The sequence below is a fragment of the Hypanus sabinus genome, chromosome 13 (assembly GCF_030144855.1).
Source record: "Hypanus sabinus isolate sHypSab1 chromosome 13, sHypSab1.hap1, whole genome shotgun sequence".
In the NCBI taxonomy this organism is placed as follows: Eukaryota; Metazoa; Chordata; class Chondrichthyes; order Myliobatiformes; family Dasyatidae; genus Hypanus; species Hypanus sabinus.
Window position 1 is genome coordinate 39,763,346 of NC_082718.1, and position 26,464 is coordinate 39,789,809.

Consider the following 26,464-nt stretch of genomic DNA (forward strand, 5'->3'; position numbering starts at 1 on the left):
AACTTTCCTGCTTCTGTCCAAAAGTTGAGCGACTGAATCAAGTATTCACCGCTTTCATGCCAGTTCTTGACTAGGAGCTTCCAGCCATCACATTGCCTGCTCCTGTCGCCCTCCCCCAATGGCCGAAAGACTTGAAGATGTGGCCCACAGAGCGAAGGCACCTGTGCGTGTATTTGTTTAACATGAACTTGATGTTGCATTCCAAGAAGCACACGATACTTCACAAATCAACCAACTGATTCCAATGGCATAGAAACCACGACGATTGGAGCTGATGGATTTGTTGCAGCCTTCATCCGCCTTCACAGCCGTTAAGTTCAAAGTAACTTCATCCACCTGTTCCACCGTTGAGGTCTTGGTTGGATTGTTCTTTGTCAGGGACCTCACCCTCGACCTTACTGCCATGGGTGACCCTACTAAGAGCACAGCTCCAGACGGCATCGCTCTCGGAATCTCAGGGCCACACAAGCTTCTCCACCACGACAAGGTGACAATCCATGGAGAAGTTAGGGTAGTTATTACAAGTACACACTTCCCCCCGCTATCTGAAGGTAGAGAGTTCCTATGAAACCGTTTGTAAGCCGAAATGTCGTAAAGCGAAGAAGCAATTACCAGTAATTTATATGGGAAAAATTTTTGAGCACTCCCAGACCCAAAAAAATAACCTACCAAATCATACTAAATAACACATAAAACCTAAAATAACACTAATATATAGTAAAAGCAGGAATTATATGATAAATATACAACCTATATAAAGTCGAAATATTGTATGTACGGTGTAGTTTCACTTATCACAATCCAGCCAACCAAAATCGATTTGGAGAGAAAAAAAAATCAGCACATACACGAATACGCATGTAAACGCACATGTACGATATGTACGTACATGCGTCAGCACAAACAAGCATGCACACACAACTGCATGCACGAGGCTTCACGGTCATGGTAGTCTTTCTCAGGGTAAACATACGTATAAAGCGGGTGTCTTTTTTTCGTACAAGTGAAAATCTTCTTTGGTTAGCAAAAACAAGTACAGTCGGCCCTCCTTATCCGCGGGTTCCGCATCTGCGGATCAGGAAAACCTGGAAGTTCTCTCACCAGCACTCGTTGTTTGAGCATGTACAGACAATTTTTTCTTGTCATTATTCCCTAAACAATACAGTATAACAACTATGTACATAGCATTTACATTGTACTAGGTATTATAAGTAATCTAGAGATGATTTAAAAGTACAGGCAGAACCCGGGTTATGAACGAGTTCCATCCCTGAGTCCATCTTTAAGTCGGATTTGAAGTCGGGACAGGTACATCCGGTATTATGTAGCCTCAGTTAGTAAAACCTTTGTCTTAGTATATCAGAATCAGAATCAGAATCAGACTTTAATCGCCAAGTACCTGTGCACATACAAAGAATTTACTTCCGGCAGATGTTGTCTCTCTGCTCATAACAATAATAATGATAAATATAAATGAAAATATACAGGTAGTGCAATCCAAGTAATAGTTAGCCGACAGTTAACCGGCAGTTAACTGTTCAGCAAAGTGACCGCAGTAGGGAAAAAGCTACTCCTGTGCCTATTAGTCTTAGTCTGGAGGGATCTGAAGAGCCTACCAGACGGATGCAGTTCAAACAGTCCGTGCGCAGGATGGAAGGAGTATATATTTTACCTTTTTATGCATATAAAACACTTAAGAAACATATGTACTTCAATAATTAAACCACTGCGTTGCTTAGTAATAACTGTAGCTTCCATCGGGGCAGGGCCTTTCAAATATTTCATTAAAATTGTTCCTATCGTTGACCAACTGTAGTCTAACGCTTCTCCAATGACAGATGGCATTTCACCTCTTTCCAATCGCTTTATTACTTCCACTTTATTTTCAATCGTGATTGTGATTATTTTCGTGAACAGAAACCCTGCGGATTCAAAGCTGCGCCAGGTCCTAAAGTCCACCGCACTGATACAGGTTAAATAAGGTCCGGGGTTCCGCTGGGTCCTAAAGACCACTGCATTGAGACAGGTTAAACAAGGGACTTGAGCATCCGTGTTTTTTGGTATCCATGGAGGGGGTCACAGAACCAATCCCCCGCAATTAAGGAGGGCCGACTGTACTAATGTAGGTCTTTCGTAACAGCGAGCTGTTGTAAAGCAAACGTACAAAAAACGGGGGCCACTTGGATTACTCTACTACAAGAGATGTTGACACTTATGGTAAAGAGTTGACAGGTTAAAAAAAGGTGATTATTTCTATATTTTCAAATGAGTTGAAGAGTCACTTCTTGAGTTCAGAGATCATGCACTTCAAGCAATAACTCCACTGATCAAAAGAGTTCAAAAGAGTTAACCAAAAAAAACTGAGCACTTATTTCATTTGTTTTTTTTTATTTCATATTTGTAATATCTGCTTACTTTTGTGTTTGGAATACATTACAATAAAAGTGTAAACGGGTCTATGGAAGGTCACTGAGTAAACACAATTCTTTAGGAAGTTAGAGACACAAATGGATCACAGCAGCTCTGGGTGGATTCACGTGCCATTACTTCATACAAGGCAGAAACTAACAACATAAATAGCTGTGATACTTCACTTCCCAATGAGCTCAGCACCTTTTATGCATGCTTTGAAAGTGGGAATAAAACTACACCTTTGTGATTCCCCACAGCACCTGGCACCTCCATGATCTGTGTGTCAGGGGCCACTATCAAAATATCTTTCAAGAGGGCGAATATTTGCTAGGTGAAAGGGCCCGATAGTGTACCTGGTAGAGTACTACAAACCTTTACTGACCAACTAGCTGGAGTGTTCAAAGACATTTTTCAACCTCTTACTGCTGCACAGATGTTCCTAACTGCTTTAAAAGTGCATCCATCATACCAGTATCCAAAAGTGCAGGGTGAGCTACCTCCATGATTATCACCCAGTAGCGCTCACATCTGCTGTGATTAAGTGCTTTCGGAGGATAGTCATAACTGGACTTAACTCCTGCCTGAGCAAGCACCTAAACCCATTGCAATTTGAGGATCCTTACCACCTATCCCATAATCTCTTTGACCCACGGCCATCAGGAAGGAGGAGCAGGAGTTCCAGAACTTGGACTGCCAAACAGATTAACAACTTCTGCTCTCAGGTTGTAATAGTGAATACCCTGCCGCCATCAAGGTCTTGTCACTGAGACAGAGAACTATTTACTGTACTGCCTTACATGCACTTCAAATTATTTTTAATTAACTTTTTGGTGGTAATATTTTGTTCTATGTGCTGTGTGTGATAATATGCTTTGTGAGCGTACCATGGCCAAGAGGAATGCTGTTTCATTTGGTTGTGTGTATTACAGTCAGCTGACAATAAACTTGAACTTGATTTGCCTAACGCCACAACAAATGTTAACCAGACACAACGTCACTGGCATTCCACTCAGCTTTGGTGCAACTGGACAACAGCAATACATACATCATGCTGCTATTTATCAATTACAGCTCAGCAGATCCTCACTGTTAATCAACATGTTTCAAAATCTCTATGTCCTTCTGAAACTAGATTCTTGACTTCCTCAACAGGAGACCACAGTCAATAGCATCTCATCTTCGCTGACATACAGATGTACTTTCAAAGATGTTTGCTTAGCACCTTGCTCTACCCTCTCGACACTCATGACTGTGTGACAAGGCACTGATCAAACGGCATCTATAAATTTGCTGAAGGCACTACAGTTGCTGGCAGAATCTCAGATGGTGATGAGGAGGTATACAGAAGTGAGATAGATTGGCTGTGGCATGGCATCCTAACAACAATCTTCCATTCAGTGTTAGTAAGACCACAGAATTGATTGTGGACTTCAGGAAGGGGAAGTTGGGAGAACAGACACCAGCCCTCATAGAGGGTTTAGCAGTGGAAAAGGTGAGCAGTTTCAAGTTCCAAGGTGTCAACATCTCAGAGCATCAATCCTGGATTCAACACATTGATGCAATCACAAAGAAGGCTCACCAGGGGTTCAACTTCATCAGGAGATTGAGGAGATTTATATGTCACCAAAGACTGTAACAAATTTCTACAGGTACGGTGCAGAGCATTCTGACTCACTGCATCATCACCTCATATGGATGCTCCAATGCACAGAGGGTTGTGGACTGAACCAGCGCCATCATTGGCACAACTCTCCCCACCAGAAGGTATCTTCAAAATGCAGTGCCTTGAGAAGGTGGCATGCATCCTTAAGGGCTCTAACCATCCAAGACGTGCTCTCTTCTCATTACTACTTAAACAGTAAATTAAGGAGAAATCCATCTCCGCACACATACCTATATACCCACCACTTTTTGTGTGAAAACTGGGTCCTTCAGATTTGTTTTAAATCTTACCTCACTTATCCCTGTGTTTTTGACTCACCTATCCTTGGAAAACGATGATCCATCCCATCTATGACTCTCATAATTTTATAAACCTCTTTACGGTGACCCCTCAGCCTCATTGCTCCAGGGAAACCAGTCCCAGACAATTCAATCACTTAAGAGTCAAACAGTCATGGAACACCACAGAAAAAGGCACTTCAGCCCTCTAGTCAGTGCCAAGTCTGTCTAGTCCCATCGACCGCACCAGACCATATCCCACCCAGTAATGTACCTATCCAAAATTCTCTGAAATGTTGAAATGGAACCCACATCCACCATTGGTAGCATGTTTCACACTCTCACCACCCTCTGAGGAAAGAAGTTCCCCTGCAGGCTCCCCTTAAACATTTCACCATTATCCCCTTATTCCATGACCTCTAGTTATAGGTCACCCAAACTCAGTGGAAAAAACCTGCACTGACCTCCATCAATACCCCTCACAATTTTGTATACCCCCATTAAACCTCTGCTCAATCCTCTACATTCCTGGGAATAAAGTCCTAACCAATGCAACCTTTCTCTTTAACTCATGTCCTCAAGTCCCAGAAACATCCCTGTAAATTTTCTCTGCACAATTTTATTTACATCTTTCCTGTACTATAGGTAGGTGGCTAAAATGACACACAATACTCCAAATTAGGTCTCGTCAATGTCTTAAACAATTTCAACATAAAATCCCAACTCCTAGGAAAGCCAATACGTCAAAATCACAGTTATGGGTATACAGGGAGTAAAGGAGGGGGCTTAGGACACAGACCTGAGGGGTACCTATGTTGAGGGCCAGAGGGGCAGAGGTGAAGGAGTCCATTCTTACCACCTGTTGGCGAACAGACAGTAAGTCCAGGATCCAGCTACACAAAGCAGGGTAAAGGCCGAGGTCTCTGAGCTTCTTATCAAGCCTGGAGGAAATTATAGCATTGAATGCTGAACTGTAGCCCAAGAAGAACAGCATTCTCACATAAACATTCCTCTTCTCCAGATGTGTAAGGATAGCGTGTAGAGCTCTGGTTATTGTGTCATCTGTCAATCGGTTGTGGCGGTAGGCGAATTATGTGGGTGGTAGCATGCTGTAGATGTGGTCCTTGATCAGCTCTCAAAAGCATTTGCTTATTACTGAGGTGAGTTCAACAGGGAGAGATTAAAAATGTCTGTAAACACACCTGCCAATTGTGCCGCACACACTGATTACCTGCCCTGGGATGCCGTCCAGTCCCACAGTCTTACGATTGTCCACTCGTTGGAAACGCGCATACTTCGGCCTCACAGATGTCTGTATTAAGTTGCATTTGTCATTTTTCCAGCTGGTTCAGATCCCACTGCAAGTTTTACTAGCCTTTCGCGCTGTCCACTACACCCCAAATCTTGGTATCATCCATAAATATGCTGATCCAGTTAACGACATTATCATCCAGATTGTTGATATAGATGAAAAACAACAATGGCCCCAGCACCTAACCCTCCTGCACATCACTAGTCACAGGCCTTCAATGAGAAAAGCAACTTCGTACTGCCGCTCTCTGACTTCTCCCATGAAGCAACGTCTAATCCAATTTACTACCTCATCTTGAATGCCAAGCAAATTAAATTTCTTGACCAACCTTCCACGCAGCACCTTGTCAAAGGCCTTGCTGAAGTCCACAAGACAACATCCACTGCCTTGCCTTCATCAACTTTCCCGGTAACTACCTCTGTAAGATTGGTTAGACATGACTTAACATGTACAAAGCCATATTGACAATCCCTAATCACTACCTGTCTATCCAAATATCTATATACCTGGTTCCTTGAAATACCTTCAAATAACTTTCCCACTACTGACGCCAGGCTCACCACCTGACAAGTTCCTGGCTAGATTCTAAAATGTTGCCTGAAAACTGAAGAGAAGCAAATGTGATGCCACTTTTTAACAAGGAAGAGACAAAATAAGGAACTATCAGCCATTTAGTCCAACATCAACAGCTGGAAAAATACCAAAATCTGTAATGAAATCATACTACCAAGATACCGAGAAAATAATATGAAAATACAATTAGTACAGATGTATGGAAACAAAATCAATGTTTGACTAACCTGTTGGATTTTTATTCAAAGTAAATTTTATTATCAAAGTACATACATGTCACCACACACAACCCCAAGATTCATTTTCATGTGGGCATACTCAGCAAATCTGTTGTTGTTGTTCGTCCTTCAGAGTCGAAGACGACCACAACTTCTGGCAGGTGGAGGGTTTGTGACTGCGGGTCCAGAGGTGCCTGGTGAGGCCAATCTGGGCCCTGAAAGCTCGCCCACATGTGGGACATATGAGGATAGGTACTGCAGTGGAAGTGAAGATAGTTCGAGCCTTGTGCATGGGGTGTTTCCTCTGAGCCTCTGTGGTGCGTCTGATTTCTGCTGCATACGCTCCTTTAGTGGTCCTGCTCCACCAGTTTGGGCGGTCCAGAGCAAGCAATTCCCAGCTACTGGGATTGATGTTGAGGTCTTTGAGGGACACTTTGAAGCAGTCTTTGAAACGTTTCTTCTGCCCTCCAACTGAGTGCTTGCTCTGGCTCAGCTCTCCATACAGCAGCTGTTTTGGTAGTCGACTGTCAGACATCCTGACGACATGGCCAGCCCATCTGGCTTGGGCTTTCTGTAGGAGGGTGTAGACGCTGTGGGTGCTAGCCCGCTCCAGAACCTCTGGGACTTTGTCCTGCCATTGTACGTGGAGAAGACTGCGGAATCAGCTCAAGTGGAAGTGGTTGAGCTGTTTAGCGTGTCTGCTGTAGGCAGTCCAGGTCTCGCTGGCATCGAGGAGGGTGGTGAGAACCACTGCTCGGTAGACCTTCAGCTTGGTGGTAAGGCTGAGTCCTCTCCGCTCCCATACATTCTCACGGAGTCTCCCAAAGGCGGCACTGGCTTTGGCAATTCTGTTGCTGATCTCTGCATCTATGTTCACCACTCGTGATAGAGTACTGCCCAGATAAGTAAATCTACAGATAGCAACTATAACAGGATCAATGAAAAATCAAACAGAGTCAGAAAACAACAAACTGTGCAAAATTCAAATACAAATAAATAGCAATAAATAACAAGAACGTGAGATAAAGAGTCCTTAAAGTGAGATCATTAGTTTGTGGGAATACTTCAATAATGGGGCAAGTGGGTGTAGTCATCCCCTTTTATTCAAGAGCCTGATGATTGAGGGATAGTAACTGTTCTTGAAACAGGTGGTGCCAGTCTTGAGGCTCTTGTACCTTCTACCTGATGGCAGCAGCGACAAGACAGCATGACTAGAATGGTGGGGATTTCTGATGATAGGTGCTGCTTCCTACGACAGTATTTCATGTGGAAGAGTGCAATGACTAAGAGGGCTTTACCACTGATGTCCTGGACCAAAACCACTACTTTTTGTAGGATATTCCGTTCCAATGAGGACACATCAACAAGAGTAGAATTGTATAATCATAAACCCAAAAACTGTCCCTTTGGTCTAACTCATCCATGCCAACCAAAATGCCCATCTAAGATAGTCCCATTTCCTAATAAGCTGAAGAATGGGTGGGATCAATGGATGTGTTTTTTTTAATACAGCACATGGAATAGCAGATAGAAAATAGAGGGGAAATGCGCAGACTTTCTCAGGTTGTCAGAATGCCACATCTGTGTACAGCAAGAAATGCTACATGAGCCCAAAGGTTTGAATGAAATTAAAATATTTCCAAATTGCTGGTGGCACAAAATAATGTGGGAATTTGAGCAGTGTTAGGGAGACTAGAGTCCTCAAGATGACATAGCTAAGCTGAGTTAATGGACAACAACATGTGGGGAAAAGTGAGGGCATCCATTTCAGTAGATAAATCAAAAATACTGAGTAATTTATCTGAAGCAAGAAATATTGAGCAAACTTACTTACCTAGTGCCTGTTACACCACTGGCATTTAGGGCAACAATGAAGATCCTCAATCTCTGGTGGTGTTCAAAGCTTCCTTCATCCCATCAGTAGTTTCCTCTCCATTTTCACTGCTGGCAGTCATGCAAATCCCAGGTGGAGACTCAGGACTACCATCACATTCAGATGTAGAAGGATTCTTCATTGCTGTTCCCCTAGCAGTTGTATTTTACCACAGGTTGTTAGCCCCAGGCTGAACACCCGAACTTGGAGGACCATTCTTAGTCTGTCCTCTACCCTTTGACCTGTTTGGCATGGGTGACCCTGCCAAGAGCCAAAGCATATAGCCCCAACTCCATCCAACATATGGAAGTCACTGAAGTACTCAAACCTCCCAAACACAACAAGGTTGTGGCCCTCTTGGAGGATACTGGTCAAAGTTGAAGTTTAAAAGAACCTGGTTGAGTTTCAGTGTACAGCAATCGCTGAAAGATAACATGTGGGTGCAACAGGTGATTAGAAAGAGAAATGGTACATTGGCCTTTGCCACAGAGTTTTCAGCACAAGAGCAAACTTGTCTTGCTCCAAATGTATGGTATAAATAAATAAACAGACAGACAAGTCTATACAGTCTTGGTAATATCATATGTTGATAATAATACACAATTCTGTTCTGCTTACCTAAAATACATGTAATCTTGCAGCTAAAATTCAGCACACTAATCTGGATATATCTATGCTGTCACATGGGGGGGGAGGAGCAAGAGTGGGAGGCCTCTACTCTACTCTACTCTACTAAAGCAGTACCACAAGGTAACATTCGTATTATATTTCATCAATTTAAGGTAATATTCAATGTAATAAATCATAGAAAGTTAACATACTCGGGTGTGCAGTACTCACCAACAGTGGCAGGTGTGTTCGCTCCGGGAGATGAGTGGTTGTTGTGGTGTTGGGATCATATCAAGCACAGCAAGGGGCGAAGGAAGACTCACAGAACTCTTAGAACTGCCAGCAGCAGGAGATGACACCGGTTTGAATAAAGTGGTCAGGGTTGTTTGCTTGGCCACATTTTGTTTTTCAGCATAAATTTGCTTGTAGAGAAGAAGGATTGACAGCAGGGAATGACTGAAATGTTGACTCTGTTCTAAACTTGGGTCCACGTCTATCACCATTTGTGCCAGGTGTTCCGACTTCCACGATTCCCTCACCACTGGTAAACTCCCGGGATTTTCAAAATCATCTGTTGCTTGCAGCAACTGAGAGATAGTTTGCCGTAAAAAAAATACGCATTGAATGTGGATCACACCTTGGTCAAGTGGCTGAATCAGTGATGTTGTGTTAGGCGGCAGGAAACGCACTGTTATGTTAGGATGAATGCTGTCCAAATACATTTGTATTTAAGATGGGCTAGTGCATTGTCAAGCAACAAAAGAACTTTAAAAGCAAGATTCTGTTCCCGTAGTAGCATCCCAGAGCTTCACCTGATGCCGCACTACTTACAATTTCCAACTTTTTTTCAAGTGTTAAAGCAGCTTTCTGCTGCTCAGCTGATGGCCCAGGACATGACATTGGATGCTTAGGAGGTATAGTTAAATATTTCAAGCACAAAATCACTGCACCGTAGGTAAAACCAACAAAAGTTTAAGAGCGCAAGATCGCACATCCACACCTTGCCAAAACCAATGCGAGACTGACGGGAGTGAGATTGTGAGGTGCACACACCTGACTTGTATTGACGGGAAAGTGGTGCTTCTCATCCCAACAGTGAGACTCTGAGGCATGCGCACGTGACTTTATTGGTGGGAAGGCAGTGCTCCTCGCATAACTGTGAATTTTGGACGCACATAAGGAGACGTTGGTAGAAATAGGTTTCTTGCATAACTGTGAATCCGCATAGTCTGAAGACTCATATAACGAGGATGTGTATTTACTAAACTACCTGTTAATGGATATTTTTTCTCCCTGGATGCTCTATCAAAAATTGTTCAAGAATAATAATTTTCAACCTTCTCTTATCCAGTCAAACAAGAATAAATTAGGATTGTTCACTTCGTATTTCTATTTCAGAGATAAGATACAATTTCTGAGAATGTGAGGAAAAGGGGTGCGAATAGGCCATTCAACCCATTAAACATTCACCATTCAAATAGATCATGTGGATCTTTTACCCAAATACGTTTTTCCTATCCATATTATATGGTTGCTATAATATTGGGAATATTAGCTGGGAAGAGAAGACAAATAAGCTGGAAAGAATACAGTCAGGTCAAGTGAATAGACAAAAAACAATCTGGAAATCCACTCTTTAGGAAAATTACAAAAATAACTTTCTTTTAAATGATAAGACAGAGAGAATGTTGATAGTAAAAAGGCCCTATGTGCCTCTGTACATGAATTTCAAAGCTAACATGCTGGTTGATAGCAAGTAATTAGATCCTTTATCATCTTGTCATCCACATCTTGCCACTAGCTGACATGCTAGAATTTACACACACTTCCCACTATATCTTCTATCAATTCAAAGGGCCGAAGGCATTATACACCATGCTTGTTTCGTGCAGTTTAAACTAATCAAAAAGATGTACAAAAACCACGTGCTATACAGCACGAGCACCTCACATAACATTCATCTCTTTCCAACTCCCTATAGCAAGTTCTTCTAATGCGTGCCTTTAAAATAAGCAATCTCCTATAAACATGTCAGACCTTTAAATATCTATATTTGTGTGTTTTATATTTGATTCCTATTAAATATACTTCCAATTCTTGTCAAAGTAACATTAAATCTTTACTGAGAAAAGACACCACCAGGTATCCCTAATGAGAACATCATTATTAACTAATGGGATTTATCATCTTGCAGTAAAAACAAACATAAAGTATACAATTATGAAAATAAATTTATGGCAAACATATCCATCAGACATGTAGATACACAAATCCACAATCATAGAAGTACATCTTTGAAAGGTTGCAGGTTACAATAATCCTTTAAAAAATAATGTTAAACACATGTTCCTCAAGACATCTTTGAATGAGAGAAACCGAATCTGCTCTTAGGTTTGACCCAACTCTTTGTTCAAGCAATCCAAACTTAAAGCAGCTATCATACTCTTTACATATTCTATGAATTGCTTCAAATATTTATTCAATGCTTCTTTAGAAGTACAATTGGCATTAACCTTATCTAGTCCAAGTGACGAATGAATTAATGGTTCCATTATCAATCCTCAGAAGAGAAACTTCTCCATTCCTTTTGCCTCACTCTATTTTAAATTCACGACTTAAAATCAAAAGTAAATCACTGGATCACAGAACAACTAGAAGGGTCGTTTTACCTTTCGTACCTACTCCAGAATCCAATAATTCACCACTCCTCTAATCACATTTTGATCTTCCTAACGTCTGAAAATCTAATAGCCTATCCTGAATTTATTTAAAGACTGAATCTCCATACCCCATAGGTCACAGAATTTCAGAGATTAACTATGTTCTGAGTGAAGAAATTTCTTCTCATCTCAGTCTTAAAGGCCAAACCATTTACTTTGAGACTGTGATACCTCACTTCCAGACAATTTAGCCAGGGGAAACATCAATTCTACATGTATCCTGTCTAACCCTTCAGGAAAACCATGTGTTTCAATGAGATCACTTCCCATTATACTCAACTCATGAGAAAATTGATTCAGCCTGCTCAATATACAAGAAAATACACCGTTCCAAAAATCAGTGTGATAGGCCTTGGCTGCAATCCCACTGCTAAATATATCCTTCTCTTGATTTGGAAACCAGATCTATAGTCTATATTCCAATAGAGTCACATCAGGTCAGCAGAAATCCATTTTTCCCACATCAGTCTTTAAGCCAGCATTAAATTCTCAAATCTTATTAACTCCATGATTTGAATATCTCAGACACTGTTAATCTCTCAGGATTTCCACACACAACAGTCTCTATAGTTTACAAAGAATGGTGCAAAAAACAAAACAAAAAAAATTATCCAGTGAGCAGCAGTTCTGTGGGCAAAAACGCCTTGTTCGTGAGAGAAGTCAAAGGAAAATGTCCAGACTGGTTCAAGCTGACAGGAAGGTAACAGTAACTCAAATAACAATGCGTTACAACAGTGGTGTACAGAAGAGCATCTCTGAATGCACAACATATTGAATCTTGAAGTGGATGGGCTACAGCAATGAAAAACTACAAACATACAATCAGTGGTCACTTTTTTAAATACAGGAGGTTCTAATAAAGTGACCATTGAGCATACATCTTCCTTTGCTTTAGCCAAAATATTTTATCTAGGGCATAACTAAGTAGCTTTAGTCTTCCAGACTGTCTTCTACGAAAAATTCTCAATGACAGAGGGATTGGGAGGTATAAAGAATGATGACTTGACTCGAGCAGCTATTATAGCTATTGTTCAGAATGGCAAATCCATCATAGCAAATACATCTTTAAAAAAAAACTCCAAACACCAGACTGACTGATCTAGAATTCCCTTCAAGATTATCTAACTTGTTCAGTATATTATAAATTTGCAGAGTCCATATTTAATTTGATCCACTGCACAATTTCATTGCTCACAATAGGGCAGGGATGCACGACTGCACAAAGCTCCATGGTGGAGGGCACTAAAAACAGCTGATGTGACATCCTACAGAATTAAGAGTCAGTACATTTAATGCAGACTGATTTTCTTCTGCAGCCATAACATTTAAAACCAAAAAATACCTTTGAAGTTTCATTATAATGCATTCATAAAGTAACAAAACTTGCCCATTCTCGAGTAATTCTCCTTAAATGACATACAGCAATGGCTTTACAAAGGGCATAATGTTCTCAACTGATTGAGGATGGCACCTCATTTCTGTTTCCCCCTAAACCCAACAGTATTAACATATTGCTGTTCCATTCACCAGAAATTTGACAATGATTTAGACTTACCATCGATCCGACTTACAAGCTCCTGTAAAGCTTTCACTTTCTTCTGAATCCCTGGCTGTGCAAATGTGTAGTTGTCCTGAAAAACAAAGTTTCACAACGAGACACAATTACTTGTACTAAAGGCCCATGGTAATACACTTTTCCAAGCATTCAGCAAAGATTTGCATTACTATAGCTTCCCCTGCAAGGTCAATACAAAACACTTGCCCAGAAAGGAAACACACCGTTCAGGAAATGAGAAAAACAAAAGATCATGGTTTCTAAAAAACGGCATAACAATAAAGAAGTCAGCATCAATATTTTTGAATTACACAACTGTCTGCTGCATTGTAGAGGTGAATAGATGGTTGATATAGATCGTTAAGATTCCACAGAAGACTGCTCAGCGGGAGATGCTAGATGAATGGAATTTCCAAAGCTTCAAAGAATGTGTGCAGGAACTGTAGCTAATTTGGTGCCAGTATATCTACGCTTCAGCTGTTAGCATCTATAACAATTTAAAGCTACCTGTCAATAGCAACACAATAAAAGCCTGCATTCCAGGAAGCACAGTTATCAGTGAAGTAGCAATCTTATGTACTGTTGTACTCAAATGTGACACAAAGATTACTATTCTAAAATTTGAAACAAACCATTTGATGTTGTCATTCAAAGCACATAATGCTGTCATTTTGATGCTTCATTATACCATGCTGAGAACTCTGGAAATTTAAAGGCTAACCCCAGAGAATATACAGTACAAATGTTGGAGTTTATAAATGCTAATGTAATTGTCAAAAAGTGAATACCAATTAATTGTTACAGAGGGAGCAGCACATTTTGGCCCAATTAAGCGAATGTCCCAATTAACTGGTTTCATGGAAATAGTTAAAAGGTTGTTAAAAAAAATAAGCTACAATTTAACTGTGTAACAAATCATACATTTAAATGAAACACAGAACAAATTAAAATACTACCTATACCACTGCAGTACTATAAACACAAAGAAGTCTGCAGATGCAGGAAATCCAAACCAACACATATAAAATGCTGGAACTAAGATGCAAAGCCAGAAAATAGCAAATGCTACGTCTTTGCTCAAACTGTAACTGCAAACAGTCAAGAGTAGTTTAGGAGTGTGGAAAATTCTGGAAACAACAATCAGTTTCAAAATTAGCCATTTGGACAAATACGAATTAGTTAGAGAAAGCCGATTTTTTTATAGGGAAAGTTGGGCCTAATCTAATCAATGTCAGATTTTTTTCATGAAATAACAGATAAGATCAAAAAGGAAAAAGTCACTGATGGACTTCCAAAGGTGTCACATAAAGTGCTACACAATAGGCTTGTCACCAGGATTGAAGACCAAAGAAAAAGATGTTATTGTTGCATGAACAGAAATTTGGTTAGTAACAAGAAACAGATAATACAGTAGTCATCAAGGATTATTTCATGATTGGAGGGAGGTGTGCAGGAACATTTCCTAACAATTGGTACAATAACCATTTATTGTCTAATATATTAGCCATTTAGACATGGATGTTTTGGCTGCAGTGCAAATTTGCAGATGACAAAACTTGGAAGCTCTGCGAACTTTGAGGAAGTTTATAACAGGATGATGGAGTAGGCAGAAAAATAGTAATAAAATTTAATGCTAAGAAACCAGAGGCCACAATTTTAAAAAGGGTACAAAAACAGAGATTATACAGGCATAATTCATTGAAAGAGAGAACTCAGGTGGTAGATGTGGTTTTAAAAAATTGTTTAATTTATATATAGAAGCAGAGAATATTAAGATAAAGGAAGTTTATGATGAATATTTACAGTGCCTTGAAGGAAGTATTTAGCCCCCAACCCTTTGATCTCATAAATGACTATTACAACCTGAGATTCTGATCAATTTAACTGGGAATTTTTATTTGTGGATCACATGCTCCCTTTTTCACAATAGATCACCAAAAAACAGGGAAAATTGTAAAGCACGAAAGCTAAAATTTCAAAAACTGAAATATCAACAGTTCAAAAGTATTCACATGCTTTTACTCAGTACTTAGTTGTAACACCTCTTGCAGCTACTGCAGGCAGCAGTCTTTTTGGATAAGTGTCTATTAACCTTGCCCAATGTGATGGAGCATGATTTTGCCCATTCCTCACTGCAAAATTATTCACGCTGTGTAGTATAAGTTGAGGAGCAGCAGCAGACAGCAAACTTGAGGTGTTGCCAGATATTCCATCGTGTCAGGACTCTGTATCACTTGGACAACAATGTTTTTTTCATTTGAAGTCACTCCGTGGTTGTTCTGGCAGTGTGCTTTGGGTCATTGTCCTGCTAAAATAAACAAACCTGATCTCCTGTTTAAGCTTTCTGGCAGAAGCTAGCAAGTTTTTTATCCAAGATCTGTCTGTATTCAGAGCATTCTTTTTCCCATCAATCTTAACAAGATTCCCTGCTGCTGAAAAGCATCCCTACAGCATGATGCTACCTCCACCATACTTCACAGTAGTGATGGTGTTACCTGGCTAATGTACCGTATTAGATTTACACCACACATACCGCTTAGTGTTGAGGCCATAAAGTTCCACTTTAGTCTTATTGGAACACAAGATCTTCTTCCACATTAGTGGTCACCAATCTTTTTAAGCCCAAGATCCCCTACCTCGGCCTCAGTGAAAGGCAAGAATGACTCCAAATCGATTAGTTACATGCATGCGCACCGGGGCAGAAAGACCAGAAGTAAAACCCCGCAACCCGGAAGTAGAAATAATGTATGAAAACCAGGGTCACCAACCTTTTTTTCACCACGGACCAGTTTAATATTGACAATATTCTTGCGGACCAGCTGACAGGGGGTGGGGGGGGGGGGGCGGTGTTAACATGACCGGAATACAGCGATACTCGAAGCAGGTTCCTTATATCCAGTCTATTCCGCAATTTAGTTTACGTGGTTCTCGGCACTCAGCTTCTGTCCCGCTTGCTCACATTTTCTCCGCTGGAAAAAAACTCAACAAGTTTGTCTTGAAGTGCATGGTGCTTGGACTCAGAGTACTGAAGCAGTTTTGAGGGCTTCATTGTCTCCGGGCCCAAACTCCAGCCTCCCGCCCTGACCAGGTGTGGCTGTTCCCATGCCGGGGCCATGGCGGTCACAGTCCGGAGAGACCAACCGACCGACCGAACAAGGAGTGCGAAAGGCCACGCACCCACCCCTCTTATAGGATCTATCGGCCGACAAAAGTTTGGCTCAAGGGATGACTTCAGTAGATTGCAGCGAGGTAGCTGCTCTGCTACTTATGAAACCCTGAGCCTGAATTAGATTGCTTGCAAGTACTTTAGCACCGGGTTCCCCATGAACATTCAGTGTGCCAAACAAGTTTAGAGGCGGCACCTATCTGTCTGCACTCCAGGCCAGTAGCATCAGCACTGCTCGCCGGCCGCACTAAGCGGCTGGTTACCCAAGGCCAACCAGTGATCGCATGTATTCAAGTTCAACAGTGGGCGTGACAGGGAATGAGGAAAGGTGCAGCTGACTCATATTGTTTCCTCACAGCCCGATGGTTGGGGATCACTGAAGTACACTGTAGTGTGTGGTGGAGGAGCTACACGCATGCGCACTGGGCAGAAAGAACGGAATTAAAACCCCGCAACCCGGAAACAATCTCTCAATAGTATTTGTGTATTTTTTTTCCAGGATCTACTGGGAAAGTCTCAAAGATTGACCAGTCGATCGCGATCGACGGGTTGGCGACCACTATTCCACATCATTACAGTTCATTTTAAGTGATGTTTTGAAAAGCCTTTACAGCAAAGAGATACATTTTGTTTTATCCAGGGCTTCTTCCTTGCCACTCTTCCACAAATATCCTTTTTTGTGCAAGGTGTCAGAGATTGAAGAGCTGTGAACTTAATCTCCATTTGCAGCCACTGACTTCCACAGCTCACTCAGAGTGCTGTCAGCATCACAGTAGCCTCTCTTACAAGTGCCATTCTTCTCTGATAATTAAGTTTGCAGGAACAGCCTGACCTAGGCAGCGTCGCTGTGATTTCATATGTTCTCCACTTTTTCGCAATGAACTGCATTGAATTCCAAGGCATGTTTAGTGCCTTTCAGATGGTCTTATACCTTCCCCCAGATTTGTGCTTCTCTATTATCATTTCACTGTCTTGTTTTGAATACTCTTTTGTCTCAATTTGGTCTGGTCTGTTGAAAATCTAACATGCTGTTGGACCTTACAGACAGAGGAAGGGTATACAGTATTTTTATGAATTCACTATAAACAGGTGATCCTCAAATTTTCTACTTCAACAAATTTGGTGAGCCAGTAAGGCAATATATTGCTACTGAGGAAAGTCAATGCAATAATAATTACAAAGGAATTGAATACAGTTTCAGCCTCAATTTTGGTTTTAATTTTTAGTCAATTGTTGACAGATTTTGGAAATCTTCTTTTGGTTTGACATGATGCACAATGCTTTGTATATTAGCTCAAAAAATCATACTTCAATATATGTTAAATCTAGAAAATGAGACAGTAAAATGTGAAGATAGTTGTTGCAGCTGATTGGAAAGGGGCAGAAGCCAGAATTAGAAAGAGTGGGGTGGGGCGGGGGGGGGGAAGAGGGAAAGAGTACAAGCTGGCAGGTGATAGTGAGAGCTGGTGAAGGGAAAGGTGGGTGGGTGGGTGGGGGAAGGGGTGAAGGAAGAAGCTGGGAGGAGACAAGTGCAAGTAAAGGGCTGAAGAAAGAAGAATCTTAGACTAAAAGGCAGTGTACAATGGAAAAAAGGGAAAGGAGAAGGTGCACCAGAGGGAGGTGATGAGAAGAGAATGGGTGAGTAGGAGAACCAGAAAGCGCAGTGGTTAGTGCAATACTATTACAGTTTGAGACAGAGTTCAGAGTTCAATTCCAGTACCGTCGGTACGGAAATAGTATGTCCTTCCTATGTACATGTGGGTTTGCCCCAAACAAACCATGCAGGTGAGGCAACACTTCACCTGTCGTCTATTGTATCTGGTACAGTTCCTCCACATTGGTGAGATCCAATGTAGATTAGGGAGATTACTTCATTAAACGTCTTCGCTCCATCCACCACAAATGGCAGGATCTCCCAGAGACTACCCATATAAATTTGATTGTCCATGTCCATTCCAACATGTCTGTCCATCGTGCCCTCTGCTGCCACAAGGAGGCCACACTCAGGTTAGAGAAACAACACCTCAAATTCTGTCAGGGTAACCTTCAACATGAACATCAATTTCTCTAACTTCAGGTAAATTCTTTCCCTCCCCATTCTCTCTTTTGCCATTCCTCATTTGGGATCCCCCTTTCACTCCTTCTCTTGTTCTCAACTGCCCATCCCTTCCCTCTGGTGCCCCTCCTTCTTCCTACGATCCACTACCCTCTCTTAATAGATTCACTTTTCTTCAGCCTTTTACATCTTCCACCTATTGCCTCCTTTCCCCACCCACCTTTCCCCTCACCCCAACCTATCACCTGCCAACTTGCTCCTCCTCATCCCCCCAGCTTCTTATTATGGCTTCTTCATCCTTTTTTTCCAGTCCTGATGAAGAGTTACCACTTGAAAGGTCGACTGTTTATTCCCTTCCGTTCATATTGCCTGACCTGCTGACATCCTCCTGCATTTTGTGCGTGTCACTCAAGATTTCCAGCATCTGCAAAACCTCTTGTGATTATGAAACACTACTTTGATCACAAGTGAAGTACTGCTTCTAATTCTGGATGACACATCTTGGGAAATTACTTTGGACAGAATACAAATGACATTTACAGAAATGATTCTAGGGAAGGGGAGCTCAGTTGTATGGATAACAATTGTTCTTATCAAACAAAGGATGAGACAGGAATATGCTGCAGGTATTTAAAAACTTGAAAGGGAGAGAGAGAGGGAGAAAAAGTGCTCAATTGAAAGTGGGGTCAAGAACTTAAAAGGTTCAGAACAAAGATGATAAGCAAAAGTATCAAGTATTAAAATTGAAATATACTGTGTGTATATATACACACACACAGCTGGTTAACATCTGAAAGATACTGCCCAAGATATTGGTAGGGGCAGATTCCATTGCAGTGTTTAAGAGGGTGAGAGAATGGGACCAGACAGATTTCTTAGATATACAGTGTGTAGAGATGAGAGGTTAAATCACAACATTTTGTTCTTCTTTTGCCTGTTACGCGCTGACGTTTAGGGCAACAATGAAGTTCCTCCATCTCTGGCAGCGTTCATGGCTTCCTTCATCATGTCAGTAGCTTCCTCAGCATTTACCATCAGTCATGCAAGTCGCAGGCGGTGCCTCAGGAATACCATCACACTCAGATGTAGAAGGAATCCTTCATTGTTGTTTATGTAATAATTTTGTTTTACCAGTCAGGGTTGTTAGCCCTGATCTGAACCCCCGAATCTGGAGGACCAATGAACCACTCTTAGTCTGGCCTTTGCTCTTTGACCTGATGGGCATGGGTGACCCAACAAGAGCCAAAGCATAAAGCTCTGACCCCAGCCAGCATAGCTCTTTGGGTCATTGAAACACACAATCCTCCAATCCCAAGGGAAAAAGTTGTGGTCTTCTCAGAGACGGCGACATTGTGTAATCACTGTGAAATGTAATGCTGCCATGCACTTGCAAACTCAATAATATGACACTTACTTTGCAGTAAAAGGCAACTAGGACTTCCACAAGCTAATGAGAAAATGGATAGATTTTAAGCTAATAAGAATTATAAAAGCAATATGTATGATCATCTATTGAATTGAAAAACACAAAAAAAAGTACAGTATTTAACAAGGGCCCCCTTACAGGCACAATTCTCGAGAGAAATAAGGGAAAGGCAGAAAAAAGAAACAAGTACTTAAAGTCTGAATTTACAGAGGACACCATAAACCTGCTAGGTATCATGGAGGAATATGAGTCAAGAGTAAATGAGAAGCTCAGAGTAATAGCATTAATTAAAAAAATGTCCTGAGAAACTGACAACATTGTAAACAGAAAACACTAATTCTTCATGCATTTCAAATCTAACCTGTCTACTACCTCCAGAACTGTTATAACAAAACCTAATGCAACTCTGAGGAACATCTTCCAGCCTTCTGGATTGCAACACTGATTTCTACAACTTCTGTTAACTTGCCTTCTCCATCTATTTCTTATAGGCCAAGATATCCAACTGCACAGTTTTGCTCACTCATTAATGCAGTTTGTGGATTGGACTTTGTAGTTCACGTTATGATGTGATTTTGCTTTCTGGTCACCCCTACTTTTGTTGCTATATTGGGTGATTGTGATCGGGGTAGCCTGCAGATAATGAACTGAGCTGAACTGAATATGCCCAGACTCTTTCAATTTTGTGTTTTATATTCTGTGTTTCTTGCTCATTTTTTGGTTGCCATTTTGCATGACTTGTTTTTTTTAGCATGGGGAAGGTTTGATTTTTTTTTCTTTGAATGGGCTTTTCTTTATTTTGTGGCTATCTATGGAGAAGACAAATCTCAGGGTTGTATACTGCATACATTCTTCGATAATAACTGTACTTTGAATATTTGAACATAATCTGACCTCAAGCCTTTATGTTTCTTTGTTTGGGTTCTCATTCTCCAAAAAGCCCTCATATTTGGCTTCTATGAAAAAAAACTTTCTTTCCCTAACCGCTACCATTAATCCACTGACCAGATTATCTTATTTAGTTTATCCCCAGTGCAATCCTCATATTGCACCTATCAAAGCGATTTGCTCTGTCTTGTCAATCCTCCCCCCTCCTGACTTGCAGCTTGATATCAGTGTCATTTCACCTTTACCCGGTTTTGTCAAAGATTTCTGCACCTAAAATGTTAAATCAGTTTCTCATTCCACAAACACTGCCTTAGAACACATGCCTTGCCTGCTAAGAGTTTCTAACATTTTTATTTCAAATTATCAGTATCTGAAATTCATGACTGTCACTTACAGATTATGTCTATAAAATATAATATTACAAATTATATTTTAATGTATTTCACTTTGATCTCATATTTGAAGTCATTGTTTAAAACAAACCCAAAACACACTTGTTCATATTAAGACATGGCTAAACAATATTTTCAAATTTAAATATGAGATACTGTTCTTGTAATTATGTGACAGTTCATTTCTAGTAAATATTTTACATGAGAAATATTTTTCTAATTAAGATGCAAACAACGGAGCATTTTGCCATTCACTTCAAAAATTGAAAATAACATCTCCACCTCACTGAGGATCAACACTGGCGTACCTCAGGGATGTGTGCTGCTCTACTCTCTTTACACCCATGACTGTGTGGCTATGCAAAGCTCAAGTATCATCTAGTGTAGGCAAAATTTCAGATGGTGATATACTAGCTAGTTCAGCGATGTTGCAGGAACAACCTTGCATTCAATGTCAGAAAGACCAAAGAATTAATTGTGGACTTCAGAAAGAGTAAGACGAGGGAACACACACCAGTCCTCAGAGAGATCATAAGTGGAATGACTGAGTAATTTCAACTTCTTGGGAGTCAACATCTGAGGATCGATCCTGAGGATCATCCATATTGATGCAACTACAAAGAAGGCTTAACAGCAGTCATATTTCATTCGTAGTTTGAGAAGATTTGGTACATCACCAAAAACATTTGCAAATTTCTACAGATGTGTCATAGAGATCGTTCTAACTGACTGCATCACCGGGGTGGTACTATTACACAGGATCAAAATAAGCTGAAGAGTTATAATCTTAGTCAGCTCCATCATGGGCACTAGCCAGCAGAGTATCCACGACATCTTGAAGAAGCAATGTCTCAGAAAGGCAACGTCCATCATTAATGACACCCATACCCAGGACATGCTCTATTCTCATTGCTACCATCAGGAAAGAGGTACAGAAGCCTAAAAGCACACACTCAACAGCTCAAGAACAACTTCATCCTCTTTGCCATCCAATCTCTGAATGGACATTGAACCAATGAACACTATCTCACTACCTTTTTAATTTTTATTTTTGCACTACTTACTATACTTTTCCTGCAATTTCACTTTTTTTCTCTATTAATATATATTGCATTGTACCGCTGTCACAAACACAACATACTTCACGACATATGTCAGTGATATTAAACCTGATATTGATATAATGCCCAACAGTAAAATGCACTATGAATAAAACCTGACAGACACTGTTTTGAGAACAAGCTCAAAACTGCTGACTGTAAGATCATCTAATGTTTCCACACCAGTTATCACAAAATAATGAAGGACTACAATTAAAGAGAAAGATCTATTAAAACAAAAATGGAATTTTGAAAGGGGTAATTGGGCATACAAATTAGTTACCAAGGACAAAGATTATATTAAATTTCTATGCTCTTAAAAATAAAACACTTTTAGTACTTTCATCTGCAAAGGGAGTGTGCAAAAGGTTATAATCATGTCAAATCAGTCACTCCATGCTGATTGCAGAGGGCATGGCTGCATAACTACATCCAAAAGAAAATTGGATTAAATATAGCAATATGATTTTAGTGTTAATTTCATGTTAAGCATACCAGACATTAGATGATATAAAGATAGGTGAAAGGGCGTAGTGTTGAGGAAGCAGGGAGTATGCAAAAGGACTTGCATAGATAAGGAGAATGGGCAAATGGAATACAGTGTAGGGAAGTGTATGATCATGTATTTTGGTAGAAGGAATAAAGGCATAGTGAATTCAGGAATCAAAGGTGCGAAGGGACTTTGAAGTCCTAGCGAAGGATTCCCTACAATTTATCTTAGAAACATAGAAACCCTACAGCGCAATACAGGCCCTTCAGCCCACAAAGTTGTGCTGAAAATGTCCCTACCTTAGAAAATACTAGGCTTACCTATAGCCCTCTATTTTACTAAGCTCCATGTACCTATCTAAGAGTCTGTTAAAAGACCCTATCGTATCCACCTCCACCACTGTTACCGGCAGCCCATTCCACGCACTCACCACTCTCTGAGTAAAAAACTTACCCCTGATATCTCCTCTGTACCTACTCCCCAGTACCTTAAACCTGTGTCCTCCTGTGTCAACCATTTCAGCCCTGGGAAAAAGCCTCTGACTATCTACATGATCAATGCCTCTCATCATCTTGTACACCTCGATCAGGTCATCTCTCATCCTCCTTTGTTCCAGGGAGAAAAGGCCGAGTTCACTGAACCTATTCCCATAAGGCATGTTCCCCAATCCAGGCAACATCCTTGTAAATCTCCTCTGCACCATGAGTTCATAGAAACAAAGGAAAATACAATGCTAGCATTCATTTTGAAAAGGTGAGAATATAAAGGTAAGAACGCAATGCTGAGGTTGTATAAAGCATTAATTAGACTACATTTGGAGAACCGGGACCAGTTTTGGGCTAGAAAGGAAAGAATGTTGAAGAGGGTCCGGAGTAAGTTTAAAAGAATGATCTGAGGGATGAAAAGAGCATTTGATGGCTCTGGGCTGCAGTGGGGGTGGATCTCACTGAAACTTACCGAATACTGAAAGGCACAAAATGCTGGCAGAACTCAGCAGGCCAGACAGCATCTATGGGAGGTTTTTAGTGACAACTTTTCAGGCCGAAACCCTTCATCAGGAGGGTTCACTCCTCAAGTGTTGCATTCTTACCTTTATATTCTCACCTTTTCAAAATGATTGCTAGCATTGTATTTGCCTTTGTTTCTATGAGCTCATCATGCAGAGGAGATTTACAAGGATGTTGCCTGGATTAGGGAACATGCCTTATGGGAATAGGTTCAGAACTCCTGAGTTCTGCCAGCATTTTGTGTTTTTATTTATTTCCAGCATCTGCAGATTCACTCGTGTTGCCTTTGAATACTGAAAGGCTTGGATACAGTGGACATGGAGAGTATGTTTCCATTAGTTCAAAGTAGGATTTATTATCAGCGAGCTTACATGTCACCACATACAACCCTGAGATTCTCTTTCTGCAGGCATACTTGGCAAATCTACAGAACAATAACTGTAAATAGGATCTATAAACTGGAAATCTTAAACTTGTGGGAGAGACGAGATAGGAGGCAGCTTCAGAATAAGAGGACAGAGATGAGGAGGAATTTCTTAAGACAGAAGGTGGTTAATCTGTGGAATTCTTTGCCACACACAGCCATAGAGGCCAAATTAACAGATATATTTAAAGTGGAGATTGATAGTTTCTTGATGATTAAGTGTGTCTAAGGTCACAAGAGGAAGCAGGAATACAGTTTGAGAAGAAATAATAAAACAGCCATGATCAATTAGCAGAGCATTCAATGGACTGATTGGCCTAATTCTGTTCTGTGCTAGAATTGATTTCATAAAATGAGAAGAAAAAGGTAAGTTTCAGCACCATTCCAACACGATTTACAAGAGGAACAGAAGCTATCAATCAGACAAAATTGTTCCCAAAATATTTAATAGGTAGAGAATCCTGCAATGCAGCAAAATTCTAGACAAATCGCATTGTGTAGGATGGAATTTCTATATCAACAGAATTCTCAAAAACAAATATTCTCCATTAAAACAACCACATCAAAAGGTATTGCCTTGATGCTCGAAAAATATTTTTGATGAGCATTTTGAATGTTAATTTAAATTCAAAGCATACAACAATGCAAAGAAGTTAAAAGATTAAAACACTGTCATATCAATTAATTAAATTTATTGCTCGTTTTTATTAGAAAATCAAATGCATATTTAATTTATTAGTCCATAGGAGGGGATAGAAAATGCTACCCTACTTCAACAATTCACAATAAAATGACAAGAATTTCCATATAGAAAAAGAAACGTATTTATCATGCCCCTCATTACTGTGCATCCAGTGACTATAAGGAATAAGGACTTCCCAATTTCTGCTGGTTCATTTACAACCTCAATATAATTTCAGTATAAAATTCATCAGTTATCCTCACTGTAACAGGACAGGAGGTTATCAATTTACCTGAATACCATCAAGTAATTTGCTCATGCACCAGAAACTATCAGCTTCAATATTCTGCAACACTTCATCAGGCAAACTGGAAACGTCAAAATTTTCCACCTCTCCTTCTGCCGGGGGGGGGAGGAGGAAGAAAACAAAAAAGTAACATTAAGAACATTGCAAAAGTCAGCAGACCTGCAAGAAATTATAACTGAGTTGAAATTAAAGCTCTCTACAGAAATATTTGTATACTGTAATTCTATCATAAAATTATTCCATTGTCAAATCATCCTGTTACTTCAAATATAAGTATTCCTCCTGAAAAAGCAAAGTAAATTGTGCAGTGCATTTTGGGTGCCACAACTACCCCCAGATACAACAACTCTTATGGCAATTTCTTAACAGTCATGGGAGGAAACTGGTGCAGTCAGAGAAAACCTAATGTTTCATGCTCCATTAAGGGTCAACAGAGGCATGTGAAACAAAACTTCGCCTACCAATACCCAAGTCAACAATTTACTTGGTGTCAGTGCTGGCCAGTCCTGATGTTCGTTTATCACGTATAATAAGGAGAAGGTGTTTGGGAAGCTTAAAGATTTGAAGGCAGATAAAGTCACATGGACCAGATAGACTGCACCCTGGATTCTGAAAGAGGTAGCTGAAGAGATTGTGGAGGTATTAGTAATAATCTTTGAAGAATCACTAGATTCTGGAATGGTTCCAGATGACTAGGAAATTGCACACACCTCACCATTCTTTAAGAAGGGAGGGAGGCAAAAGAAAGGAAACTTTAGGCCTGACTTCAGTGGTTGGGAAGATGTTGGAGTCCATTATTAAGGATGAGGGTTCGAGGTATCAGGAAGGATACGATAACACTGGCCAAAGTCAGCACTGTTTCCTTAAAGGGAAATCTTGCCTGACAAATTTGTTGGAATCCTTTGAGGAACTAACAGGCAGGATAGACAAACAAGAGTCAGTGGATGCTGTTTACTTGGATATTCAGAAGGCATTTGACAAGGTGCCGCACGTGAGGTTGTCAATGGTATTATAGGAAAGATACTAACATGGATAAAAGATTGGAGTGTTGTGAACAGTTTTGGTCCCCGTATCTAAAAGATGTACAGGCATTGGAGAAGAGATTCACGGGAATAATTCCGGGAATGAAAGGCTTAACACATGAGGAGCATTTGATGGCTCTAGGTCTGTACTCACTGAAATTTAGAAGAATGAGAGGGAGATCTCATTGAAACCTATTAAATATTGAAAGGTCAAGATACAGTGATTGTGGAGAGGATGTTTACAATAATGGGTGAGCCTAGGACAAACAGCATAGTCTAATAGAGGAACGT

General features: G+C 40.5%; 1 protein-coding gene across 3 annotated transcripts in view; it reads right to left on the reverse strand.

Moving 5' to 3' along the window:
* tbc1d22a (TBC1 domain family, member 22a) overlaps positions 1–26,464 on the reverse strand; it is a 281,299-nt gene that overhangs the window by 141,005 nt on the left and 113,830 nt on the right. For all 3 annotated transcript variants that reach the window (XM_059987463.1, XM_059987461.1, XM_059987462.1), the window contains 2 exons: positions 25,137–25,243; positions 13,214–13,289 (listed from right to left, as the gene is read on the reverse strand). In XM_059987463.1, coding sequence (XP_059843446.1) covers positions 13,214–13,289; positions 25,137–25,243 — 183 coding nt within the window. The remainder of the gene's footprint in view (positions 1–13,213; positions 13,290–25,136; positions 25,244–26,464) is intronic.